Source organism: Micromys minutus, assembly GCF_963924665.1.
Source record: "Micromys minutus genome assembly, chromosome: 1".
NCBI lineage: Eukaryota > Metazoa > Chordata > Mammalia > Rodentia > Muridae > Micromys > Micromys minutus.
The window spans coordinates 258,089,411-258,105,930 of NC_137969.1; the positions used below are offsets into that span (position 1 = coordinate 258,089,411).

At 44.5% G+C, this 16,520-nt stretch overlaps 1 protein-coding gene across 1 annotated transcript in view; it reads left to right on the forward strand.

Annotated features, from left to right (window-relative positions):
* Window positions 1–5,304: 5,304 nt before the first annotated feature.
* Window positions 5,305–16,520, forward strand: part of NCAPG2 (non-SMC condensin II complex subunit G2) — a 45,758-nt gene continuing 34,542 nt past the window's right edge. Inside the window, exons 1-7 of the mRNA XM_080932880.1 lie at window positions 5,305–5,393; window positions 10,042–10,230; window positions 10,689–10,803; window positions 11,655–11,809; window positions 14,146–14,280; window positions 14,695–14,789; window positions 16,127–16,196. Of these exons, the coding sequence (XP_080789006.1) occupies window positions 5,316–5,393; window positions 10,042–10,230; window positions 10,689–10,803; window positions 11,655–11,809; window positions 14,146–14,280; window positions 14,695–14,789; window positions 16,127–16,196 (837 nt within the window). The 5' untranslated portion in view covers window positions 5,305–5,315. The remainder of the gene's footprint in view (window positions 5,394–10,041; window positions 10,231–10,688; window positions 10,804–11,654; window positions 11,810–14,145; window positions 14,281–14,694; window positions 14,790–16,126; window positions 16,197–16,520) is intronic.

Here is a 16,520-nt window from a genome sequence, read left to right on the forward strand (position 1 = left end):
GGTACACAACCTGAGATGTTCCAGGTCCCCAGAGCTTTCTTTGATCAATTGCTGCCTGATGGTTCAGAGGGGTCTGACACCTCCACCCCCAAAGGAAACAAACTAGAAAGTCTCCTGATCTGTCACCTCTGGAAGTATGTCTGGTTAAGAAGCCTTCTGTTTGGACTCAATAGGAGAGGTCAGACACACATGGCTGCTGATCCAGTGTCCTGGGTGAAAGGTCACTGTCTCTTTAGGTATATGAGTGTGCCGTGGCCACCTCTAATTCTTTCTCTCTCTCCTTCTTCTCTTTGTGTGTTTGTGTGTTTCTATGTGTTTTTGTCAGTTCTTTCTCCTGTATTGGACAACGGCTTTCTCTGGAGAATTCCCTGGGTTAAGACCTATGCCAGTTCCTGTTGGGGACCTGAATACTTTTGTCTCTGCCAGGTTGCCTAGAGGTTGCCCATCCAACTCCAAGAACAGAGAGTTCTTGATTGTTTTGTTGCTTGACTACTGCTCATGGTCAGGGTTCATACCTGTGTGCAGCTGGGGAGGGTCTCGCTTCTCATCCTGGGTCCCCTGCTATCAAAGTGGAATGCACATGGGGAGGGGCAAAGAGTTTCCCCTGGTGAACCTTCCCTCTGCTCCACGCTATGCCTGCTTTAAGCAGCCTTGGGGAAGAGGAAAAGTTCCCCTGGGTTTTGGGCTGAACACAAAGAAAAAGAGAAAGTTCTACTTCTTTCTCTTTTATGATTTATGTCTTCTTTTTAACCAGTGAGCCACATAATTGGAAAACTCAAAACCCACCATTCTCTGTAAAAAGTAGAAAGACTGCCCCTGGGCCAGGCAGGGGGATTGCTGCCAGACAACACAGCCTGGACAGAGCAGACTTTCCCTTCTGTCCAACACTGACCAAGGAGACAGTTTCATTCACTGTGTTAAGACTCCTGGTAAAAAGGTTTTGCCTGTCACTTAGCCCCAGATATTAGAAAAATAGTTATAGAAGTTAAGGTCCCAGCTGCTGGAGATAGCTCAAAAGGTGTTTAACAGAACTGATTGGAACAAAGTCTTTTGCATAAGCTGAAAGCCCCCATTACAGTTTCTGATTATGAGATACAGTTAGACTTAACAGACAGACAGCAAAATTTTCGTGTCTTAAACTGTCAGAAGACTATCTCCTAGCTGAAAGTTCTGTTCTTAGCCCAACTGACTTCATGATAGAAGCATCATTCAGGGTGCAAAACTCAGCATGTAGACAGCACCACCTGCCAAAACTAAAAGCCTAATCCATCCAAGTCCATAGTTCTGGGAAAATCTCCAAATCTACTACCCTGGCCTTTTAGCTTCTGTATCTCTGCTTCCTGCTAACTGAAGTGTGTTAACTCAGGGCATGGGTTTGTATGTGTATGTGTGTGTGTGTGTGTGTGTGTGTGTGTATGTGTGTGTGTGTCACTCTGAGAAAGACTTGGGGCGATACAGGGATCCTTAACATCCTGTATAGTCCCTGTCTGGCTAATAAAGAACTTCTATTTAACAGAATGTATAGAATATAATAGAATAATAAAGACATTGGCTTAAACCCATGTCTGAGCAGTCAGTCTTTCCTGTTAGCTACCCCATAACATTAGAGGATGAGAAATACAGTTGCGTTGCTTCATGATTTTTTTTTTTTTTTTTTTTTTTTTTTTGGAGAAAGGATTTCATTTATCCCAGGCAGGCAGGCCTTGCACTTTGTAACCAATGATGACCTCACTTTCTGTTCCTCTTGGTTCCACCCCAAAGTATCGGGATTGCAAGTGTGTTCCATCTATTTATGTAGTCTAATTGTTGAATCCAGGGCATTGTACAAGCTAGGAAAACATTCTGCCAACTGAACTACATCACCAGCTCAGTTCTCATTGGGTTGTCTGCATTTTGTTTTTTGGGGATTTTTTTGTTGTTGTTTTTGTTTTTTGTTTGTTTTTGTTTTTTTTTCAAATACATGGCCAATCATGGAAGCACAGAGTTGTTACTGGCCTGTCTAGGTGCCTAGCTCTGGAATTTTCAGAACTCACTGTTAAAGTCATTATCTGTTTTAGCAAGGCAGGGGAAACTGTGATTTCTTTTGAACATGAGTCAAACCACAATGAGAGTGGCAGGAAGCTCAGAACTGTGCATAACAAGTCCATGTGGGAGTCCAGCTTGAGGGTGGTTGTTCACATTTTGACTGTAGATGAAACTGTGATAGTGGTGGGGTCAGGCATCCAAAGTCAAGGGGCTGTAGGGAAACGAGGGACTGGATAAGGAGGTGGTCAGAGATTAAAAGGCTCCTGTATGAAGAAGCAGGTAAGTGGTACAAATGGTAGTTTGCTGTAGGTGGGCTGACCCTACTTCTGTGACTCTGCTAACTACCTCAAACTTCCTAACTAACCTGTTCCCTCTCTCCACTATCATTTTTATACTGTTGAGACCTAAATACAATGTTATGGCTGCCTTTTCTTTTGTAGTCAACAGGCATCTCATCCTATGCTGGGTAGGCTGGCTTCTTCTGGGCTAACATCTAAATTCTTTCAATTCAATCTACACAACAGAACTCATTTTAACATTTTGAGCATGAGGTGCAGGAAACATTTCTGAAGGGACTCTCAGAGAACTGGTCACAGAGACTTCATTTGGAGAAAAGCTGAGAGGGAATGGGGAATGGCTGAGGAACAGAGTGGCTAGCAGGGAGGTGGAAGGAGGCTAGAAGCTGAGGAGAGGCATGCGGGTTGGAGAGCTGGCTTTGGTTTCCACGTACAGGAAACCACAAAGGTCATGAGTGGGCTCAGGCATAGGACCAGTCTGTTTCCTAGCTATGGAGGGGTTCCCAGTCCCAGCAGTGGGGCTAAGCACCTGGGAAAGGACAGGCTGGGGCTGCCATCTTCCTCAGCTGGCTCTCCCTGTCCTGCCCCCAACCCCCTTCTTCATCTGTTTTATGCTATAAGAAAGCTCCAGAGATGGTGGCTTGTAAACAACACACGTTTATTTTTTCTCATTTCTGAAGTTTGAAGGCCCTGCCTCTTCCTTGGGACGCCTTGACATCATACTCCTTCGTCCTCCGCCTCCTCTGGCACCATGCCTCTGGCACCATGCCTCAGCCTCTTCCTCTCCACTGGTCCTTCCCTATCAAGTCTGCCTCTTCAGCTTCTCTCCCCTTCCCTCTTCCTACCTCCCCGTTTCCTCCTTATAGTCTCTCTCTCTTCCCTAGTACCATCTCCTTCCTTCCTCTCTTCCGGCCTATTCCTCGTCTCCTTTTCTTACTCTCCCTCCTCTGTCTGCCACGCGATCTCTCATCGAGCAGCGGGCGAGAAACACAGAAGCAACCGCAGCGCAGTGGGTGTGTGCGAGCGTGGCGGGTGGGGGAGGCGAAGGGCGGGAAACACGGCCAGCAGCTCTGCGCGTGCGCACTCTGTGGGCGCGCTGGAGAGACTCCCGCCGGAGGCAGTCAGGCCAGGAGGCGGTGCTTGGGTCCTAGGGGGCGGGGCCTGGCCGGGGAGACGTCGGATGTGGGCGTGGCCCAGATAGCGTCAGATCTCGTGAGAGCGGCGGCTGGTGACGGGGTGGAGGGCGGGTGCGTCCGGGGAGCGCGCGGGTGTGTTTGAATCTGGTCCGAGCGCGGGAAACTATGGGTCTGCGGTGAGGTGAGCGCTGCGCGGTGAGTTGGGTGGGATGTGAGGAGGGCCGGGTGGCGGGCGACCGCGGCTGGGCGACAGACACCGTCGCGGGTCTCTTGTCCGCCGCCGCCGTCGGTCTCGGGCGTTTGTGGAGTGGAAGGTGCTGCGGGAGGGCAGAGCGGGACCCCGGCTGACTAGGAAGGATCCTAGACGCAGACGCGGGGCTCGCCCGGAGGATCTCAGCCTTGAACCCCGGGTCTCTAGGTAGGACCTCAGTCTAGGGCGACCCCGGAAGAGGGCCCGGGTAGGACTGGAGAGGACTCGAGAACAGGACCTGGGCACACGAGGGAGGCTCTCGGACGCCGACCGGGTCTGACTTAGGACCCCAGACATGGAGCCAGGGTGAGTAGGTAGGACCAAAGACCGGCACCCGGGTTGACTCGGGAGAACCCCAGCTCCGACCAGAGAATGACGTGGAAGATCCTGGCACGGGGCTGGGATGCTGACTAAGGAGGACATCAGTGTTGACACTTAACTGGGGCTGATTTATACTTGGACTGACATAGGGAGGAACCGGAACCTACACCTAGGACTGACCTAGGGAGCATCTTAGTTATGAACTAAGAGACAAATCAAGAAACGGAGTAACAGTTTGTAAGTCTGTCTAGCACATGTAGACGTTATGTGGCATCGTGTACTTAAATAAACAAAATGAGCGTAATTATCAAAGTGTTGATACTGGTCACCTGCCTCTCCATTTTATTCATCACAAAAAAAAAATTACGGTTCACAATTCAGTCATTTGAACTGGGGAACAAAGTGGCTGTATTTAAGATTTACTGATGTGAGGAGTTGTCAAGTTGAGGTTATTTTCTACTTTTACTCAACTTAGAATAGGAATGTTTATTGTGATTCACGGTTTCCATAATTAATGCCAACAATTTTCCATGTTGCTGTATTTGAAAGGTATAGGGGATTTTCAAATTATTTTTAAGCAGGGAAGTCCTGTAGCAAATATATCCTATCATTTGTTGTAACTGTATTGTTAGGTTTATGTTTTTGAGTATGTCATTGTAGCACCAGGTGTAAAGGTAAAATATCATTTCCTGGGAGATCACATGTTGGAAAGAGAAGGAGCAAGGTCCCTTGGGCTCTCATTATCCTGTAGGTGTGCAGAGGAGGGCGCTGAAGTGAGGCACAGATGAGCTAACAAGCTCCCAGGTGACCTCGGGACTGTTGTGGTTTTCTTTCCAAGTCTCCCACTTGAAAAAACAAGAGATGATTGTTGGGTGGGATCTTCTTGGAGGAATGGGACTTTAGACGTGGAGTCTGCAGAATTCAGCTGTGGAGATCAGCCTGAACTTATGGCATAAGCCAGGTCTTCCCAAGCCAGCGTCCAAAGACTAAAAGGAAGCGAAAGTAAGATTCCGGAGGCAGTTTTTAATTTCTCGGTCCTTTCATTGTTGCTTCATTGACAATTGGTGCTAATAGATGTTTTGTTAATACACCATCAGATTTTTATTTTTTTTCCAGATTATTGCAATTTTATGTCAGAATGTTGTTATAAACTGTCTTCTGTAGTGGTGTAAGATTTCTTGAATGTTTGTATTAAGTTAAAACTTATGGGAAATTTTGCACATTTAGGTTTTGGTGTGGTTGTATTCTACCAGGTTGAAAGGCAGGCTCTGGTAGAACACATCCGCCATGGAAAAACGCGAGGCATTCATCCAAGCAGTATCTAAGGAGCAGATTGAAGAGTTTCTGCAGTTTCTTCAACTTGATGTAAGTTTTGTGTCTTACTTTTATTGTAGTTTTGACTCTGGATATAAGTAATATTCTAAAATTATGTCACCGGGTGAAATGCAGTTCTCTTAGTGAGTCCTTAGGGATGAATGTTTATTTTTAAAAAAATAGGTAAAATCTTTAGAATTAAATGGACCCATTTTGGGGCTGAGTTTAAAAAGTCGAAGATAAACAGAAGTTATCCGAAGAACTCATGGTGCTGAAGGGGCTCCCTAAGGCTGTGTTTTAGCCTGAAGAGTTCTGGTTGGGTCCGAGTGCAGTGACAGATGCAATGGAAAGGCAGGGAGGATGGAGGCTGAGGTAGTGCTCTGTTGCCGTGATAAAACACCGTGACCTAAAGCAACTTAGAAAAGACCTTATTGCTGGCTTATGGTTTGAGAGGACTGAGCCCCTGTTTTGGCTGGAAGGCATGCCGGAGGGAGCAGGAGGCTGAGAGCTCACTTTCTCAACTGCAAGCATGTGCATAACAAACATCAAGGCGTAGCACTTAAACCTCCCTAAATAGTGCCACCAACAGGGAACCAACCTTCAATACCAGAGTCTGTAGAGGGCATTTCACATCCAATGACTGCAGAACCTGTAGGAAGTTCAGAGTTTGTCCAGCAGGCAGAGAACAGCCAGCATGTAGACAGAGGAGCTGGAGTGGAAGGGAAACTAGAACAAGACAATGAGAAGACGGAAGAAAGATTTGCCTCTGGGGATGCTTGTCTGACTGCCTGTGCAGAGCCGGTTGAGGACCGCTCCAGGTAGGTGGAGAGTGTAGTCCTGCTTATCAGTGGCTCTGGATTTAGGCAGAAGTTGGAAGCCTTCAGCTGCAGGGATAGTGGTGCATTTGGTTGGATATAATGGTGAGGGCCAGCCTAGGTGTGGGGAAAAGATGAATATCAATACAGTATGTCCAGGGTGGTGAAACGAGACAGACAACATGTGTTTAAAGGTCAGAGATGTCTTGGCATTGGCTGTAGGTGGGGCTTCTGTTGTGGAGTGTATGGAGTGCGAGCTACAGGAACAGAGGGGGAACTGCAGTGGCGTAGAGTGGGGCTCTGCACCACTGCTGTCATAGTTGGCCCTTTCTGCAGGAGGCTGGAGCCAACATGCCCCAACTATTTTGATTGAGGTTATGCAGTGAAAATTAAAAGGCACAAGATTGGGGACAGGTCCAATCATGAACTTACTGCTGGCAACATATATGAAACTACTTTTCTTTGTAAAACAAATGATCTCACAGTATGATCTTGTCTTAGGTCATACCATAGTAGTGTCTATAGGAGCAAAATATAATTTATTACTGTGTAACTGTCTGCTTTAGTGGAAGTGTGTCTGGTGGTTTCCCAAAGGCTGTTGTTACGAGTCACATGCCACAGTTTAACTAAAACAAAAATGATCTGAGCTGGTAGTAAAGGAAGTTAATAATATGGGAAGGCAGATGGAGGGCCGCAGTGATGAGTGACTTTATAAAGTGCTCGCCACCCAAACATGAGAATCATCTTTGTAAAAGGCCAGGTCCCGTTGGCATGCCTATAATCCCAGCACTGGGAGATGGAGACAGGAGGATTTCTAGAGCTGGATAGACAGTAGTCTATCCAGTCAGTATGCTCTGGGTTCACTGAGAGATCCTGACATCCAGCATCAACTCTGGTCTTCATACAAGTGCACAGCTGTGCACACGCACACATGGGAAGACAGATGTAGTAACTCAAGGGCACATTAGTGGCCTACTGAGGATGCATCTTTCTGAAGTCCCTTCATTCTAGAAGACTGTTCATGTTTAGTCTCTGTGGAATTGCATGGCAGCTAGCAGATACCTTGGTGAAACATTTACTAGTCTTTTTCATTCTAGCATTAGTGAGCTTTGTGTATACTTAATAACTTAATATAACCAGTCACCATGAAGCTTGTAAAACAATATAGGCTTATGTGTGTGTATTAGAATTGTACATTGCTTAGTTTCATCAAGTTGAATGCTACGAAATGCCATTTTCTGTATGACAGTCTGAGTACTTTAACCTGATAGGAGCTAGGGCAAAGAAGCACATCAGTTTGAGGTGAGTCATTGAGTTCTGACCTGTGCATTACTAACAACCACCGCCTTGAAGCACTGGTGATAAGAACCGGAATGGTGGGCGTGGTGGTGTATACCACGCAATTATAGCACCCATAATGCTGAGGCAGAAGGATCGCGAATTGAGATGTGTTGGGTTCGTGGTCAGTCTGGGCTAAAGAGAAGACTGTTTCAAGTGAATAAGCCACAGAGATTACTGGAGAAAGTAAGGCTAGGGGTACAGTACTAAAACATGTTGCCTGTGACACATTGAAGGTAGGACCCTAGTAGAACACAGTAACACACTAACAACAGTTGCTGTGGTAAGCATGATGCTTTCCCTGGGGAAGGAGTGGGAGTTTATAGTCAGAAGTAGATGGATGGCCAGCTTACACAGCCCCTGCCGTTCTTGTGGGGAAGGGGAAAGAACAACAGAGCAGAAAAGAGAAGAAAAAGACAAACTAGCCTCAGAGGCATGTGGAACATTAGTGCTTACGAGTGCAATGCAGTGGACTTGGGAGGTGTGGGAGCTGTGGTCTCTAGAGTGGTGGAGCTAATGATTTTTTTGTTTAAGAAAATATCTCTGTCTTAGAAAAATACACCCTGATAGAGTCACATGCCTGTAACTGTCTTAAATGATTCCAAAACAAAGAATGATTTTAGGATGAAGACTACAATGATTGGGAACCACTAAGTACGCTTTGAATTCCTGTATGTACTTGAACTTGTGTGTGTTTATTTAAGATGGGGTGCACATGTGGAGGTCACACAATGGTCTCGGGAGTAGGTCTTCGGATGCCTGGCATCTTTTGTTTGAGACAGGATAGCTCAGTCTGGAACTTTGCCATGGAAGCTCCTGTAGGTGGCCCAAGAGCTTCTGGACAAAGATCCTTTCATCTCTTGTCACTACCTAAAAAGCAGGAATTATAGAGTTAGGTTGCCAGGTCCAGCTTTTTAAATGAGTTCTAGGGATCCAAACGTGGATCTTCACAAGGATTTAACCAGTTGAGCCATTTCCACAGCTCTGTACATTCTTGAAACTTAAGTGCAGTTAGGTTTCATTGTAGAATTTTTCACGTTAGTTTGTTGTTGTTTTAATTTCTCTCTATACCCTTTCCTGCCTCCTGCTCTCTCCCACGTGCTTTTTACCGTAGAACTACTTTTTGCCCCTCACAGTCTTTTATTAAGCTTAATAACCTATACCCGCTTTCACGCCCACTTATGGACATAGTACATGGCAGTATTAAAACTGGAATCTGCGTATGAGAAAGTACGGGCAATTTTTGACGAATCTGGTCACCTTAGTTAATGTAGTACTCTAGAGCTATTCAGTTTTCTTCAAATTTCATTTTTCTTTATAAATGGTTGAAACTCCATTTTATATAACTACATGAAGATCCTCAAGATGTGAAACTTGGAGCACTATTTACAATACATATTTATATTTCATGCTTTTCCTGATCCAGGATCCAGCCCAGTGTCAGACTCCACCTTTAGCTGTTGCAAGTACTCTTTAGTCTGGGATTATAGGAGACAGCTCTGCCTTCCTGTGCTTGTCACAGCACTGAAGAGGGCTTGGAGGTATGGGTGGCTCTTTTTGTATTTTTTTCTATTAGCCAATCCAGTTAGATCGAGTGTCTCCTTTGGGAAGGGGCTGCTTGGAAGTGTCAGGGCCTTTCATTGTTATATGGGTCATCTGGTGGATGAGGAAGTGGGTGCTCATGGCCTATGCTGGTAGCTTTCTGCTTTTCCTTTGGAACCATGGGCTCTCTGAGGAAACACACAGCTGTGGATGACCTGCCTCTCAGCACACTTGTACCTGTTTGTTTTAGTGTCTGGATAGTTCTTACCAGAGTCTGTTACTGTGATGGCTATCAAATTGTCATTTGTGAACTCCATGTTTCTTTAGGTTTATTCATTGGTGTCCTGCAGCATGCCGGTGCTATTAATGAATAATCTTGTTTTTATTAATTTGTAACATCATTGATACTAATTTATTCTCTAGGCTATAATCTATTATTGTCACTATTCTCAGTTCTTCCAGAGCAGCTGCTGGAAAGTCCTTTTGATTGGGTTTCATGTTTGGACAGTGCCTGTTCCACTCTCTCAGAGAGATGTGGTGGTCAGTCTGCCTAAAGTGAAAAGAAAGTCCAGTGAGCAGAGGTGTGGGGAAGGCCTGTGGTTCAGGGAAAGGTTGCTGTCTGGGTCTGAGGAGCAGATGTCAGAGGGTCTGTTGGAAGCACAAAGGACTGGCAGGAGGGAAACTGACCCTTTCTGTTATTACCTCCAGCATGCGTTTGTATCTGACAACAGGCCTGGGGATGCTGGACATTTGAACTGATTTTATGAGTTATAAGTGGGTGAAACCTTAAACTCTGACTATCCAGTCTTAAGAAAGGGGAGGAGAGATTTGATGCTTTCTGTTTTGGTAATTCTGTGTTTTTCCCTATTAGGAAAGGATTTTGAGAAAACTAGCCAAATGCTTAAACACATAATTTAGTACTTAAACTTTTCTAGTAATACCAGTATGTAAAGAATACAACTAATTTTTCATATTTTGTGTTTTTTAAAAATCTTATTTTACAGAAAGATTCTTCTGATCCTTTCAGCTTAAGCGAGTTACTAGATGAATTGTCAAGGAAACAGAAAGAAGAATTATGGCAAAGGCTGAAGGACTTACTAACAGAAACGTTGTTGGAAAGCCCTGTGGATGGGTGGCAGACAGAGGAAGTCCAGGGTGCAGACGATATGGAATCAGAGCACAGTCCAAAGATGGTATTTGACTTTCAGAAATAAAAATGTTCCTCTTTATTGTGTTAAGAAAAGATTGTCTGTTTGAACACTTGCACTTTCTTTTTGAGACAGTAAATTCACTATTTGTCCTGGCTGGTCTGGAACTCAGATCACCTGCCTCAGCTTCTACAGCGCTGGGACTAAAGGCGTGTGCAACCAGGCCCAGCTCAAATGGTTGAACCCTACAGTTAGGAAAATGCAGTATGGCAGCTTTATAGCTACCGGCTGCCGAGTCCTGCCATTGCTGTTCTACTCCTCAGTGTTATGACTCTTCTGGACATTTGACTGATAGTTTTAATCTGCCTATTAGAAAAAGCTAGAGGGGGCTCCAGTTTTGAAATTTAGTAACTATTCGATATTTTAAAAAACAAGCTGAGTGTTACAAGGTCCTTTAAGTTAAGTACACTTTAACTTACTATGTCTTAATGTTTTATTTTTAGAAAAAGAGCATAGAAATAACATATGCAATTGTGACTGTGATTCTTGCTTCTGTGTCTATAATAAATGAACATGAGAACTACGGAGCCCTCCTGGAGTGTGCTGTTATATTGAATGGTACGTGGGCGCTAACATGGCCTTTCAAAGGCAAGTCAGCTATGCTCGTGAGCAGGGAGCAGTCTGAAACAGACTTTAAGGCATGTCTTTGCACTCAAGGGCACCGTGAGTCAGCGAGGATGGTCTGGGTTCTGGGCTGCTGACTGCTGCTACTTGCAGGTTCTTCAGGACAGTGCCTCGACAGGCTCACAGGACTAATAGCACCAGTGCTTGTTTGAAGGGACAGCTCTCTGCAGATTTCTCCGTCTGCTGCTGCCGTAAAGCCAAAGAGTCTGTGTCACTGAGTTTCTTACAGATGACTATGGGCTATGGACTTGTTGATTCCCATAGTTCCTGTCAACTTTAACTAAGCCTGGACCTGAGGCCACCATATTGATCCCAGTTAAGGGTAGAGTTGTAGTGATAGCAAGATGTATTAGTATGAGGCTTCCAGGTCTAAAGTTCTCTCTTTTGTATTTTGCTTTATCTATTTTTATAACACTTGTAAATCATTTTTTGGCTAAGTTTTGGCATTCTATAAATGATGTTCATTTGGCAAATTAAACTAATATTTGCTTAGCAAGGCCTTGTACCAAGTCACAGTACTCTGAACTTTTTTTAAAGATATATTTATTTTGGGAATATGCGTGCTCTATCTGCATGTGTACCTGCATGCCAGAACAGGGAGTCAGATCATATTACAGATGGTTGGGAGCCACTATGTGGTGGCTGGGGATTGAACTCGGAACCTCTGAAAGGGCAACCAATGCTCTTAACCCCTGAGCCACCTCTCCAGCCCAGTACTCTGTACTTTTGAGTCTGAATTGGTAATAAGTTGCTTAATAACAGAAAACATTTGTGCTGTGTTTTAGGTATTTTATATGCATTACCTGAATCTGAACATAAACTTCAGAACTCTATTCAGGATCTGTGTGTCAAATGGTGGGAAAGGGGCCTTCCTGCCAAGGAGGACATGGGAAAGACTGCATTTGTCATGCTGCTGAGGAAGAGTCTGGAGACCAAAACAGTATGTTCCCTTCCTTCTTTCAGGATATGCTTAGTGAGGGGTGCATTAGGTACAAAGGGGTGGGGTTCTATAGCGTCTCAGTTTAGGTGAGTTTCTTTTTCTTTATTTCTCCAGTTTTTATTGAATATTCTCTGTATTTACATTTAAAATGTTATCTATCCCCTTGCCCCGTTCCCTTTCCCCTTCCCCCTCCCCTTGCCTCCATGAAGGTGCTCCCTGTCCCAACCACCCTCTCCCACCTCAGCACCTAGACACTCCCCTACACTGGGAAAACAAGCCTTCACTGGACCAAAGGCCTCTCCTCCCACTGATGCCAGAGAGTGCTATCCTCTGCTGCATATGCACCTGGAGCCATGGGTCTTTCCACGTGTGCTCATTGGTTGCTGTTTTTGTCCCTGGGAGCTGTGGAGGATTTGGTTGGTTGATAATGTTCTTCCCATGAGGTTGCAAACCCTTTCAGTTCCTTCAGTTCTTTCTTTATAGCTCCTTCATTGGGGTCCCGCGTTCAGTCTCATGGTTAGCTGCAAGCATCCTCAACTGTATCAGTATAGTTCTGGCAGAGCCTCCTTGGGGCATCTATATCAGACTCCTGCCAGTAACAGCAATAGTGCGTGGGTTTAGTGGCTGCATATGGGATGGATCCCCGGGTGAGGCAGTCTCTGAATGATCTTTTCTTCAATCCCTGCTCTTCTATTTGTCACTTTATTTCCTCCCCTGTTTTGTTCTCCCTCCTAAGAAGGACTGAGGCATCCACATTCTGGCTTTCCTTATTTTTGAGCTTTAAAGGTCTGTGAATTGTTTCATTCATAGGCTTTTTGGCCTAGTATCTGCTTATCAGTGAGTGCATACGATGCATATTCTTTTGTGATTGGGTTACCTCACTCAGGATGATATTCTCTAAATACATCCATTTTCCTAGGAATTTCATAAAGTCATTGTTTCTAATAGCTGAGTAGTACTCCATTGTGTAAATGTTTCACATGTTCTGTATCTATTCCTCTGTTGAAGGACATCTGGGTTCTTTCCAGCTTCTGGCTATTATAAATAGGACTGCTATAAACATGGTGGAGCATGTGTTCTTGTTGTATGTTGGAGCGTCTTTTGGGTATATGCTCAGAAGTAGTATAGCTGGGTCTTCTAGTAGTACTGTGTCTAATTTTCTGAGGAACCTAATCCTACATCTGAAGGAGAGCTAATATTCAATATATACAAAGAACTCAAGAAGTTAGACACCAGAGAATCAAATAATTCTATTAAAAAATGGGGTACATAGCTAAACAAAGAATTCTCAACTGAGGAGTACCAAATGTCTGAGAATCACACTCACATCCCTAGTCATCAGGGGAATGCAAATCAATTGAACCCTGAGATTCCACCTCACACTAGTCAGAATGGTAAAAAATTCAGGTGACAGCAGATGCTGGCGAGGCTGTGGAAAAAGTGGAACACTCCTCCATTTTAGGATTGCAAGCTGGTACAGCCACTTAGGTAAGTGTCGTATAGTGATGTATAGAGGTCAAAGGTGGGAGGAGCACAGTCTAGTCTGACACTGAAAGTTGGGCGTTTTCTTGCATGTTCTTTCCTAGGGTGTGGCTACTGTCCTTTGTCACTTCATGGTGAAAAGGCAGTTACTCTACCTGTATGCCTTGACCCTAGTTCTGCAAGGGAAAGGAAGCAGGGGTGCATAAAGGCCAAACCTTCTCAGGCTAAGCTGTGCCGGTGGGTTTTTCTGAGTATTGAGTGAAGGGCGGGAGGAGGTGCCTGTGGCCCTGTGGTCCATGGAGGGCTATACATACTCTGAGCAGAACTGAGCAGGTAGTCAGCGAGTATTCTGGATAAAAGGCAGGCATGATTTAGACTTCTTATGGGAGTTATTTCACATTACTATAAAGTCCTAGGGAAATTGTAGCCGAGCCAAAGAAAAATAATTTGGAAGTTGGAGGTTGGGCTACATGGGCCCTATTTAAAAAAAAAAAAACAAAAAACAGAACTGTTCTGTAGAACTAAACAGAGCATTTGCAAATCTGTTTTTGGTTGTTCATTTGTTTGTTTTTGTTTTTCAAGACAGAGTTTCTTTGTATAGCCTTAGCTGTTCTGGAACTATGTAGACCAGGCTGGCCTCAAAATCATAGCGATCCTCTGCCTCCTGATTGCTGGGACACACCCCTTTTTTCACTTGTCACTATGACCTAATTTTTGATGATTCAATAATCTTCCTTATTCATGATATAAAATACTTATCTTGAAATAAAGCTTTATGTTCTCTTTATAAAGGAAGAGAAAGTAACTGAGACAAGTAGCCGTTGTTCTGTCCTGTGGTTCTGTGTCACCTGCAGGGCGCAGATGTGTGTCGGCTCTGGCGGATCCACCAGGCTTTGAACTGCTTTGACTGTGACTTGGAAGAAAGTAGAGAACTTAAAGATATGTTACTTGAGTGCTTCATAAATGTTAATTACATCAAGAAGGAGGAGGTAAGTTATAGCTGTGTTTGCTAATTTGTGTATTTTTCTTTTCCCCCCCTTTCTATTACTCTATAGGATAGAAGGAAGGGTAGAGAAGGGGAGAGAGAGCTAGAGATCCCTGAATCTAACTTTTTTCCTTTATTTTCTTTTTTGAGCACGACTGCTATCGAACTGCAACCAACCACCCACCACACCCACCACCACCAACCACACCCACCACACCCACCACACCCACCACCAACAACCACACCCACCACACCCACCACACCCACCACCAACAACCACACCCACCACCAACAACCACACCCACCACCACCCACCACAAGAGATCTTGTCATATTCTCTCCTAGCCTTCCAAGTGGCTGGGATTACAGGTGTGTGCTACAGTACCCAGTTTATCCTCATTTTTTTTTCCATTTACAGGGAAGAAGATTTCTTAGTTTTCTCTTTAGTTGGAATATAGACTTTATTAAAATGATCCATGAGACCATTAAAAATCAGTTATCTGGATTACAAAAGTAAGTATTAGAGGTTTGACTTCGAAAGGTATTCTTCGCTTGTTTTAAAAGTTTTGTGTGTGTGTGTGTGTTATTGTGACAAGGCCTTGCTGTAGCCCACTCTGGGCTGTCACTACAGCTTCCCCACTGCAGTTGTGTACACCACCCTGTTTACATGAACCAAATTGGAAGCTTTAGGAACTAGATCTTATGGTTCACCTCTGGATTATTAGGTGGGTCTCTTTTCCTCTAATAAAGCATTTCTCCCATAGAGATTGAGGTTGTCGTTTTTAGTCCTCCTTTCCCTCAGGGCCTGTGTCTGCGGCCCAGGTTCATCTCCAGATCTAGACACATGTCCCACTACCTCACTGTGGAGTAGCTGGAGCAGAAAGCAGTGGAGATTCTTTAGCTCTGTCTTACAACAAAGCTCATGTCATTAGTATCCAGGGGACACTGACTGAGTGTGGGCTGAACTGGGTAGTTACTGAGAAGCCATGAAGCTCTAGCCCTAGTACTTCCTTATCCAGCAGTCAGACTGCCATGCAGAGCGTGCACGTCTGCTCAGGTGCTTTCTGTCTGACCCCACTCCTTACTGCGGAGGTCGGCCACAGTCACTGACCCCTTAGTGCCAGGCAGCCTTGCAAGCATGTGGAAGGCTTTGGTTCTAGTTTGAATGGAGAGCTCATGGAATATTCTACATTGCTTCCTTACACTGCCTTTGTAAATTACACTGAACTCATTTCTAAACATAGATGATTTTAAAGTTGAATCCTACTGTAACTTTTCCTATATGTAAAGAATTAGTATGTAAACTATCCTTAATATTTTTTTAAGTTTGTTTGTGTTCTTGGGGGATGCGTAGTATGGGTATGCCATGGTGCACATGTGTTATTGGGGGTGAGTAGGTATGGGTGTGGGTGTGCCATGGTGCACATGTGTGTTTGGGGAGGTGTGGGTGTGGATGTAGGTGTGGGTGTGCCATGGTGCACATGTGGAGGTGAGAGGACAACTTCAAGAGTTAGTTGTCTCTTCCCACCAATCGGAGTCTAGGCATTGACAGGTCTGGTCTAGGTAGCAGGTGCCTTTTTACCAGGTAAGCTCTCATCAGTCCATATTTAAAAACTTTGGACTGTAGAATTTAATTCTGGGCCTATGTAGTGGTAACATTGACTGAGGAGGAGTTTTTATCCAGTCTCCTCTCCCCAGTTCTGTCTCCTCTTTTCATTTCAGGTAATATTGTAGATGGTTTACAGAACCATGTCCTATATCAGTTTTTTTTCCTGAGGCAGGAGAGTAACTGAACTGTGGTATATGGTAAAGTTACTTGAATATGTATTAACACCTTTTTATTAAAATAGGTCTCTGATGGTACACATTGCAGAAATTTATTTCAGAGCTTGGAAAAAAGCTTCGGGAAAAATATTGGAGGTATTTTCATTTTATTTAACATCTAATGTATTCTAGTTACTTAAATATCCAAAGGTGGGCTATTTAAAACTTGTGCCTAGTCTACCTGGAAATAAAGCTGGTTAGTCATGCTGGTTGAAGAATGACAGGCTGACTCACTGTGGCCCACGTGTTGGGCACAGCCCCATCTATCACCTTGCTGGGATATGTGGAGTTTCAGAGGGCTAGTGTTCCTTATTCTGTTGTCTCTGGGCCTCGACTGTCTAGTTACCTCTGGTTATTGGGTTGCTGGGATGTGGCTAGTCAAAGGGAGCTGCATTGCAAGATGGATATTCGTACTGGGCT